This window comes from Alligator sinensis, unplaced genomic scaffold (assembly GCF_000455745.1).
Source record: "Alligator sinensis unplaced genomic scaffold, ASM45574v1 scaffold135_1, whole genome shotgun sequence".
In the NCBI taxonomy this organism is placed as follows: Eukaryota; Metazoa; Chordata; order Crocodylia; family Alligatoridae; genus Alligator; species Alligator sinensis.
The window spans coordinates 946343-955998 of NW_005842293.1; the positions used below are offsets into that span (position 1 = coordinate 946343).

Sequence of the window (9656 nt, forward strand, 5' to 3'; positions counted from 1 at the left end):
GAACGCCTGCCCCCCAGCCAGCTCCTACCTGGCAGAGCCAGATGCCAGCTGGCAGGGGCTCTCAGGGGGGCTGGGATGGGGGTTATTCTCCCTCCCTCTGGCATCCAACGGAGGGGACAGGAGGGGGCTTATTTTCCCGCTTGGTGGCGGTTGGGATGGGCAGACCCGGCTGTGGCCCCTCGGGGACAGTAGGGGTAGAGGGGAGAATAACACCTGTCTCTACCTCTGCCTCAGGGGCCATGCTGGCCCATTGCTGCTGCAGGGAGGAGGGGGCCTGGCAGACCCAGCTCGCGTCACTGCCAGTGGGACAGGGAGCAGGGAATTAAACCATTCTCTGGCCAGACCCCTGTCTGGGTGCTGCACAGGGCAGGGGGCATGATGGTGGTGGCTGCTGGGCTCTGGGCCCACCGGTACCTCTGAGCTGGCCAGGGAAGCCTGCTCCCCAGCCAGCTCCTACCTGGCAGAGCCAGATGCCAGCTGGCAGGGGCTCTCAGGGGGGCTGGGATGGGGGTTATTCTCCCTCCCTCTGGCATCCAACGGAGGGGACAGGAGGGGGCTTATTTTCCCGCTTGGTGGCGGTTGGGATGGGCAGACCCGGCTGTGGCCCCTCGGGGACAGTAGGGGTAGAGGGGAGAATAACACCTGTCTCTACCTCTGCCTCAGGGGCCATGCTGGCCCATTGCTGCTGCAGGGAGGAGGGGGCCTGGCAGACCCAGCTCGCGTCACTGCCAGTGGGACAGGGAGCAGGGAATTAAACCATTCTCTGGCCAGACCCCTGACCCTGGTCATCCCTGCCTGTTCCTGCTGCTGCTGGGGAGCAGAGGGGTGGGGCCAGCCCAGCTGGGCTGGAGAAGAGAGCCCAGCCCACAGCATGACGGGATGCTGGGGGACTCTGGTTTAACTTAAACCAGGAAGGGGTCTGGGACAGATATTGCATAAACCGGTTTGAGCCAAATCAGTTAAGTCTGATGCTACATTCAACCACATTTATCTCAAACTGGTTTCAGCCATTTTGAAACTGGTTTATGTGCAGTGAATGCCTGTTCTGTTACAGGTTTAAACCAGTTTCTGATCACTTAAACTGGTTCAGTTTAGGTGTAATGTCTGCCCCTAGCCACGGATGCCAAGTTCTAGCACTGGCCTGCTTGGACCTGAGTTGGATCATTCCAGCTCATTGCCATGAAACAATACAGATTTAGGATGTGTTATCTGTAGCTGGCCTGTGCCTCTGTATTGTGATATGGGGCAGCAGTAGCAGGCCTGGTTCACTTCTCCTTTCCCGTGGAAAACCTGAGGCTGTGTAGAAATTTAGCTTAGCTTACTCCACTTATGTAGTAGTGTAGATGGTCACTGTGGCAAGATGAGTGATTGAGTGATAATTATAGCATATATAACTATAGATTAATATAGACAGATTGTATAAATTACACTGCAAACTCTTTAGGAGAGAGGCCTTATTTGTTATGCATGTGCATATCATGTATCACAAGGGGCAATGCCTGGACTACTACCAAACAAAGGACAATTAATAATTTTCACTGCTGTGAAGCCTTATCTGGGTGCAAATACCATCATAGGAGCTGGCTTGTAACTGTTAATCAACCATTTAGTTCAAGTCTGACAAATTGATTTGTATTAAAAAACCCATATCCATATGTGAAAAGGCTTTTGTATTTATTGATTTTTATCACAGATTGCTTGCTGTGCCATGGGTTTTTTTAGACCTTTTTATTTTAAATATAAATTAATTTACAAAAGTGTTCTGAGAAGCCTGCAAGGGTTGAGCTGATTTTTACATTGTCAGTGTTTAATTTCTCTGGGATAAAAAAGAATCATCCAAAATATTTACTGATTTAAATATTTTTGCAGGTCTTTGAGCTTTATTTGAGCTCCATTTGATTTTGCATGTAAAATCAACAGTTTCTTGCTTTGAAATAGTTCAGTTTTATGTAAACCATTACATGTAATCTACATTGATTTCTCACTACAGCTGAATGCAGAATCTGTCTTAGAAATCTGTTTTTCCTCACAAATTACTCGCCCAAAGAAGCTTTGTGGTGGGAATATGCGTCTTTAATTGTGTAACTGATTTTATGCACTTAATTCAGTTTACTTTACTTAGGGTTGTATTTCATTGTATTAGAAAATAACATATCTGAGAAATTCTTGTGATATATCTGGTCTGTAGAGCAGTCAAAGATTTTTTAGAAAATAGCACATAAAGAGTTATTCAGTAACTATATAGTGTTGGCTTTCTATAGCTGAAGAAAAGAATTCATCATTTCCAATAAATAAATAATAAAAAAGCGTATCACCAGTATGACTCAGAATGTGTCCAGTTCTTTGAAAAGGCAAATGAATTTCTAGACAAACAAATAGACAGCATTACATAGGTACTATACTAAACTATCATGGTCTCGGTTCTGGGCCATCATTGACGCTTAAAAATAAATTGGAAAGTAAAAAAAATAAAGGCAAAGTAAGTTTCACTGTGTTTGTTATGAGTTATTTTCTATTGCTTGAATCTTTCACACAGCAATAGAAGGATAAACACTCTGTAAAACAGCAAAGTCTGTGAAAACTGGTAGGGGAACTTGGGAGCAATTGTATTATCTGAAACATCTTTAAACTTAAACAAATTATACTTCAAGTCCATCCTTCACCAGGAGACCTAATTCACTTTCCAAGTGGGCATAATTTTTAATTTCCCCCTCCATCCCATGCCATACCTTTCCTATTAAACGCATTTTAAGATTTACCTAGAACTTTTCAAATTCAGGTCTCACAGTATTTGCAAAGGTTGGTAATATTATTTTTAAACCAAGAGGCAAGTTCCTTGTTTAAGTACAAAGCAAGTGAAAGGCATAAGGTGAATAGAACTCTCCTTGCTCTCCCCTAGGTTTTTGCTTTAACTGCATGATGCTGCTGCATCTCTTCATATTCTCTCATCCTATCCAACTGTTAAAGCAATAAACAACCTTAGTAAACATGAACACATTTTCAGAGTTAATTGAATGGGTGAATTACAAGATACTGACATTCCTCATACACTTTCCTACATCTTTTTTTAAGTTATGAAACCATGAAGCAATAAGTAGTCTTTTGCTCCCCTCCCCTCCCCTCCCCCCAATTAACATCTATCCTACACCTTCCAATGTTTGCCTTAATAAAATATAGAGAAGACAGATTCAAAGTCTTACTTGTATTGACCACAAGATGGCATCCAATCATTTCAAGGTGATGGTAAAGATAAGGAACCGTGGTCTTTTGAAATTTGTAATTTCCATACAAAAACCAAACTTGAAATTTGAGGTTGTTGGAGGGCTTCTCCCACCCACACTAAAGCAATGAAATAAGCTGTCCAGATGCTCTATCCACATTCCACTTTGGGAGTCTTCCTACTCACCACTGACTTTTCATCACACATGGCAAGTGTCAATCCGCTGACTAACCCATGGGCACTCTCTAATTTCAGCTCATTAAATGTGGTGACAAATGGTGAATTGTACTACAAGGAGCCCTTCAGGTTTGTGAATACTGATACAGGCAGAGCTGTTAATGTTGTGGTAGTGAAGATTACCTGATCTATTCCACTCTAGCTTTCAGTTGCTTGCTATTTTTGTAACAGTTCCTGAAGCGTTTGGGATGAAATTTTCCATGGTGTGCTTGCATGTGTGTATGTATAGGTTAGCTTAGTGTGCAGGATGTGAAAAAAGAGGACGCCTTTCCTATGCTTCCTCCTCTCCCCGTATTATTGTGTATAGGGGTATGGAAGAGAAGGAGGAAGCAGACACGGTGGAAGTGTGGGCTGAGAAGTGTGTGCATATGCTGAGGGTGAAGGTGTCTGCTGGAGATAGGTGAATGGGAGTAAGAGCTATGCATGGAGGGTAGAGGGAAGCAGAGTAGGAGAGCAAAATAGTGATCATAAAGACTTCCATAACGCAGATGCACAACACAAGGGACTGATTTAACACTGAGTGGGCAATTTTATTGCATCATTTTTTGGCTTTGCAACCACAGGTTTCTTCTAATTTGTTTTGGATAGAATACAAATACATTAATAGCGAAAGGGAAGTGTATTATCTTCCATATGATCATTGATAATATTTAGCAGTAGTCACCAAGCAGATTAACTTGCTTAAATTGCACCTCCTGATACGATGCATATTGCTCTTGGGGAGCAGGAAAGTCAGTCCAGCATTATTGCTTCCTTTTACTGTTGCTTCAGAGAAGATGAGGCATGGTGAGAGCCATCAGGCTGATCAGTCTCCAGTAGGAGGACTGAAACAGTAGCCATAATGGTAAGGCAGAAAGCTTTTGAGTGAGGAGGCACCCCAGTAGGTCACTGCAAGGCTGAATTAATAGAGTGAATTCTTTCTGTTCTCTGCTGCTGTTGAACTAGAAGATCCTCAGGGAATAAAAACCTTGATGGAAGAACATGGCTGGCTTGAAAGACTATTTTGTTGCGACTGTTAGACTCACTGAACCATTCCATCTGCTTATAGACTCCTAACACCATTTCTTATAGTCTACTATGTAGGAAATTGAGTCTATTTCTGTTTAAATACTTGGGTAATAGAGTCTGCTATTTAGTGAAAGATTTATGTAAATGGCTTTTTGTTTCACACGATTGGGCCTTACAGAGTGTAAGTTACATTGATAATGTAATTACACCACTACTTCTGCCATTTCAGAGCAGCATGTTGCATAGAAGCCTCCAATTTCACTACGAAATAGGAGTTTTAAAACCTTGCAGTTCCTTTTTAATGAGATTTTTATTCAGCAGCAACCAAAATAAAAATACATGGTAGAAGAGGTGTCCTGCAAGTAATTTATGACTACTTGCAAACTAGGATTTTATAATCCTAGTAATCGCTGGCTTCTGGATGTAATTTCTTCACCTTCCCTTAATCTTTATGCTTGTCTAATGCCAATCTTTATCTGGCATTCAGTATTTTCTCATTTGGCATTGGTATTAGTATCTAGACTTCTGTTTAATTTACTACAGTCAACAATGCTCAGAGGTATTGCTTGCTTTAAGATTTGAATTTAAGATTCAGTTCATGTAAAGGCTGCTTATTTATAGTAATGAGTAATAAAGTTATGCTAACCATGTCAACCATTCTTCTAAAAGAGGAGTTTAAAAAATCCCAAAATGGTTTTCCTCACCTTCAGCACTCCTCTCTTTTTAATATAAAACATTAGCTAGGACATCCAAATGAGTCCATGTGCTGGAAACAGGAGATACAATTTCTAAGTGGATACAATTTCTATATCTTCGTCATTTGGGGAGTCAGAGTTAGCCTTTTCTTCATTCAGCCCTTAAATGACTGGTTTCAGTCACTTTATTTAAAGGAGATCATCCTTACCTGGAAGTAGTAGTAGGTCCCTTATCAGAGGGCTGCAAGCCAGTCTCTAGTGTAGAACAGTGTTTGCACCCACTGCACAGGACCAGTTCTGGCACAAAATGACACCTTAGGTTTCCAGGTATTGCAGGACAGTTAAAAGTAGCACACCCTACTATGTAATTCAGATGTACAGTAGCTTTCATAATTTTCTGCATCTTGCTGTATGGCTTCAAGATATTGATGAGACAGCAAGCCTGCTTAGCAGGATTTCACAGGTACTGTACTGCAGAAACCCAGGGTTCAATTCATCTCTGAGGTAGCTCGCCAGGGATGGAATTGGCCCATGGAATTGTGAAACTCATGAAAGCTACGTCAGCTGTGATTTTGAGCCATGTGATGCAGGTCAAAAGTTTACATCTTATTCTCTTTCTGTTTTGTAGGTATTCCGGATGAGTCTTGAAACTGTCTTAATGTAAATTGTTGTGTAGAGGTATTGAAGGGTGTATGTTTTCTTTAACAGTCTTAAGATTTGCAAAGCAAACCTCACCACAAGCATTGAGATGTACATTTAAATATTGTATAATTCCTTTTCTTTGTGAACATTTTAGCTAATTTAAGTGGGTGCTAAAGACTGATGAGACAAAGCTGGGTTTTTTTGGTTTGTTATTTACCCCTTGAGAGAGATGGTGAAAATGTGTATTGATTTTACGAGTGAATGTTAGCAATTTTCTCTTACCCAAGTGACAAATGGTGATGTTTACTTTTACATTTTCACCTAGTATCCCAGTCCCATGGAGAAACATGTCATAGCTGTAAAAACAGTGGAAGAGAAAAATGGTAAGCGGCTTGCTTTTGCTTGCAGTGCTGATTAATTTATTGCTTGTATTTCAGTAGTGCCCCACCATGAATCAACCAGGGCTGCATTGTGCCGGGTTCTGTGCAAGGCCAGAACAAAATGATGCCCTCCCACCTCAGATCCATATGCATGCTACTTCTGGATTTTTGAGCTGCTTCAGGGACTGAAAAGCATGACTTGGCTAATGTCTGAGTAATACTTGTTCCCTGTGTCTCAATCCTTTGCATTGGTGTAAGGACATCCATCTTTAAGGAGCAGATTTAAGTCCCATTGAACTTCAGCAGGCTTTGGATACTTTACTTCTGCTGAGAGAGGGCAGTATATAAGAGGAAACAGTCCCAAGCTTCAGTGATTTACCCAGAAATTTTACCCATTCCCCAGTAAAACTCAAATGAAACAGGCAATTAAGACTTGTCATCAAATGGAGAGGAAGGACGACCCAGTCCCAGCTTAAAATAGAGGCTGGGACTTGAGAGATCTCACTTGAAAGGTTTGGGTTCAGTCCCTCTTCTGTTTAAAAACGTCCTTAATGACCTTGGGCACAGATGTTTAAGGCATTTGGGCACCTAACTCTCTGTAAACACCTGGTCCTTACTCCCTCTGTACCTTCTGCTCATCTGTAAAGAAAATGGAAAGTGGCAATTCCAGGATTCTCCTTTCCCTGTAAAATGTGATATCATTGAGTCAGCCTACCACAAGAGCTCAGAGAAACAAGCTAAAGTTTCCTGTCAGACATCCTCCAAATAAACTTTTTGGGAAGACATCCCCCCACCCCCTGAGAGCTTTCACTTGGGCGGTCTGCCTGTTGGCTTCTTATTTAGTAGCATACTGAGGTTTCTGTACTTGATCTGGGTCATTAAATATTAAAATGCAGAGTGATCCTGAAAGCCAGGCATGTTTTTGGTGATGCTAAATAACTATAATTTGTTTTCTAATAGATAGCTGTGTTCTTGTCACTGGGCCCAGTTCAATATAAAAATAAATGTGTAGTCATATCAGAGGCTGCTGTAGATCTCAAGTATGGTATTGAGTTGTATTTTACATCCCAGTGGCATGGAATTGAGAATACGAAATTCAGAGATGGAGTGAGTGCAAAGTTTTAGTCTGGACCTGAACTGTGTGACTGTTCAACAGTCCATATTGACAAATATATTTGCAGGCTGCTTTTCTTTTTTCCCAGATCGTCAACAAGACAGTGTCTCAGAAAATGAACTACCTCACTACTATGTGCCAAATTCAGCATCATCTTCAATGGAGTTCTACCCACTTATGTGAAGGCTGAGTTTGGCAGTGTATGCAGTGCTAGTTGCTCATAAGTACTAGTATAAACGCCGGTGAAATGTTTATGTGGCACCATCTGTTCTCCGGCTGGCAGGGGGTGCTAGAGTGCAGTGTAGGGCACAGGGACCCCGCTTGAGATGGGATGCATAATGCCTGTAACAATAATGTTTACCGTTTTTGCCTGGCCAAAAAATACTGTCATTGCTCTAAATAATAATAAAAAAAACACAAGCTAGCATATTCTTTAGCTAGCATTTGCCAGCTTTCTTGCCTGCAGATTCATTTTTGTTGCTAAGTTGTCCAACTCTTTTCTTTTTATTGAGAAAAAGGGAATGTTTGTTACTGTCACTGCTCAGATTTTTTTCTTCTTTATTATCAGATTTGTCTACAGGAATTGTTTACAGGAGGAGAATTGCAACATGTCAGAATGTAATTCCAGAAATCTTAAGAAAGGTAACTTCTTTAAACCTAGGCTCAGTTTGGCTCCGAAAAAACAAAACCAAAAATCAGCCTAAGACAAGACTGTGATGCTAGCTGCATTAAAGGAGTAGGTTTCCCAATGATGCTTCAGTTAAAATGTTTTTTTCCTTTTTGTTCTTTTAAAAGATAAAATGGTTCTGTGTCAGTTAGTTTTGCATTGGATTAGAAAGTGCAAAGCCAAAATTGCAGTCTTTTATGCTGTAAGATATGGCAAGTGTAATATATGGTGTTGGCATGTTGTAAATGTGGTGATGCGCTTTTAATCTCTATGTACCTGCAAGGTGGCAAATAAAAAGCCTTCATCCATTTTAAATGGTTTCCTCTCTTACTGAAAACTCTTAAAGCAAGTTGCCATCCTTTCCTGGAAGCAGGTTAGTGAAAGACTTTCGATGTGTTTATGTAGGTTTTGGGCAGGTGTGATTTTTTTTTTTTTTTTTTTTTTTTTGAAAAATAGGCACTGGGAACATGTTATATAAAACACATTTAATTACAAGTTAAAATGTAAGCTCAGGGTTTTAAAGGGATATCATGCACAATTTAGGTTTTTAAAAAGCAACTTCCATATAAGCAGCTGTCATGGTTTTTTCCATGAATCTTATCTTATCTTGCTATCATTGGTGATTCTGTTATGCTCCAGTTCTTGGAATTCACAGAATACCTGGGAATGCCAGCTTGTCATAGAAAATCAGGGTTGGAAGAGCCCTCAGGATGCCATCTAATCCAACCCCTTGCTTAAAGCAGGACGATCCCCAACTAGATCATCCTAGCCAAGGCTTTGTCTACCAGGGTCTTAAAAACCTCCAAGGATGGAAATTCCACAACCTCTCTGCGTAACCTGCGCCAGTGTTTTACTACCCTCCTAATAAAAAAAAAAAAAGTTCTTCCTAATATCTAACCTAAACTTCCCTTGCTGAAACTTGAGACCATTCCTCCTTGTTCTGTCATCTGCCACCACTGAGAACAGTGCAACTCCATCCTCTTTGTAATCACCATTCAGGAAGCTCACAGTTGCTATTAAATCTCCCCTCAGTCTTCTCTTCTCCAGACTAAATTAGCCAAGTTTCCTCAGCCTCTTCTCATGAGTCATTTCCCCCAGCCCCCTTACCATTTTTATTGCCCTCTCCTGTACTCTGTCCAGTGTGTCCTCATCCTTGCTATAGTGGGGGATGCAAAACTAAGCACAATACTTCAAATATGGCCTCACCAGTGCAGAACAGGGGGAAGAATCATGTCCCTTGACCTACTGGCAACACTCCTACCAATACAGCCCAGTATGCCGTTAGCCTTCTTGGCAACACGGGCACGCTGCTGCCTCCTATCCAGCATCTTGTCCACTGTAACCCCCAGGTCCTTTTCTGCAGAGCTGCTGCTTAGCCCCAACTAGATTCTTAGGGTGACACCCCAGAAAGTAAAAAAAACAAACAAAAAACTCAAGAGGATTACTTTCAGGCCAATCTTATCATTTTTTTAAGGGCAAGCCTGGTTTTTTTGAACACTTTGGTCACATCCAGAAAAGCAGGGGTGTGTGCTTGCAGCGGCACAAATAGTAGTGGCACAAATTTGTGCTGCTACTTTGTCGCAGCACACACCCCTGCATGTGCCCTTTGTTGCAGGCCATGCCCAGGTCCTGGCTGGGCTCCAGGTGCTGCGGGGAGGCAGAGTCAGTACTGGTTGGGCCCCGAGTGCCTCCC

At 41.8% G+C, this 9656-nt stretch overlaps 1 protein-coding gene across 8 annotated transcripts in view; it reads left to right on the top strand.

The window, feature by feature from the left end:
- The window catches only part of PRELID2 (PRELI domain containing 2), an 80115-nt gene that overhangs the window by 35568 nt on the left and 34891 nt on the right, over nt 1–9656 (top strand). For all 8 annotated transcript variants that reach the window (XR_003095125.1, XM_025209543.1, XM_025209539.1 and 5 more), the window contains exons 2-3: nt 6128–6185; nt 7865–7938. Coding sequence is in view for 7 of the 8 variants with exons in the window: in XM_025209539.1 (XP_025065324.1) it covers nt 6128–6185; nt 7865–7938 (132 nt within the window). In the remaining variant the exon portion in view is untranslated. The remainder of the gene's footprint in view (nt 1–6127; nt 6186–7864; nt 7939–9656) is intronic.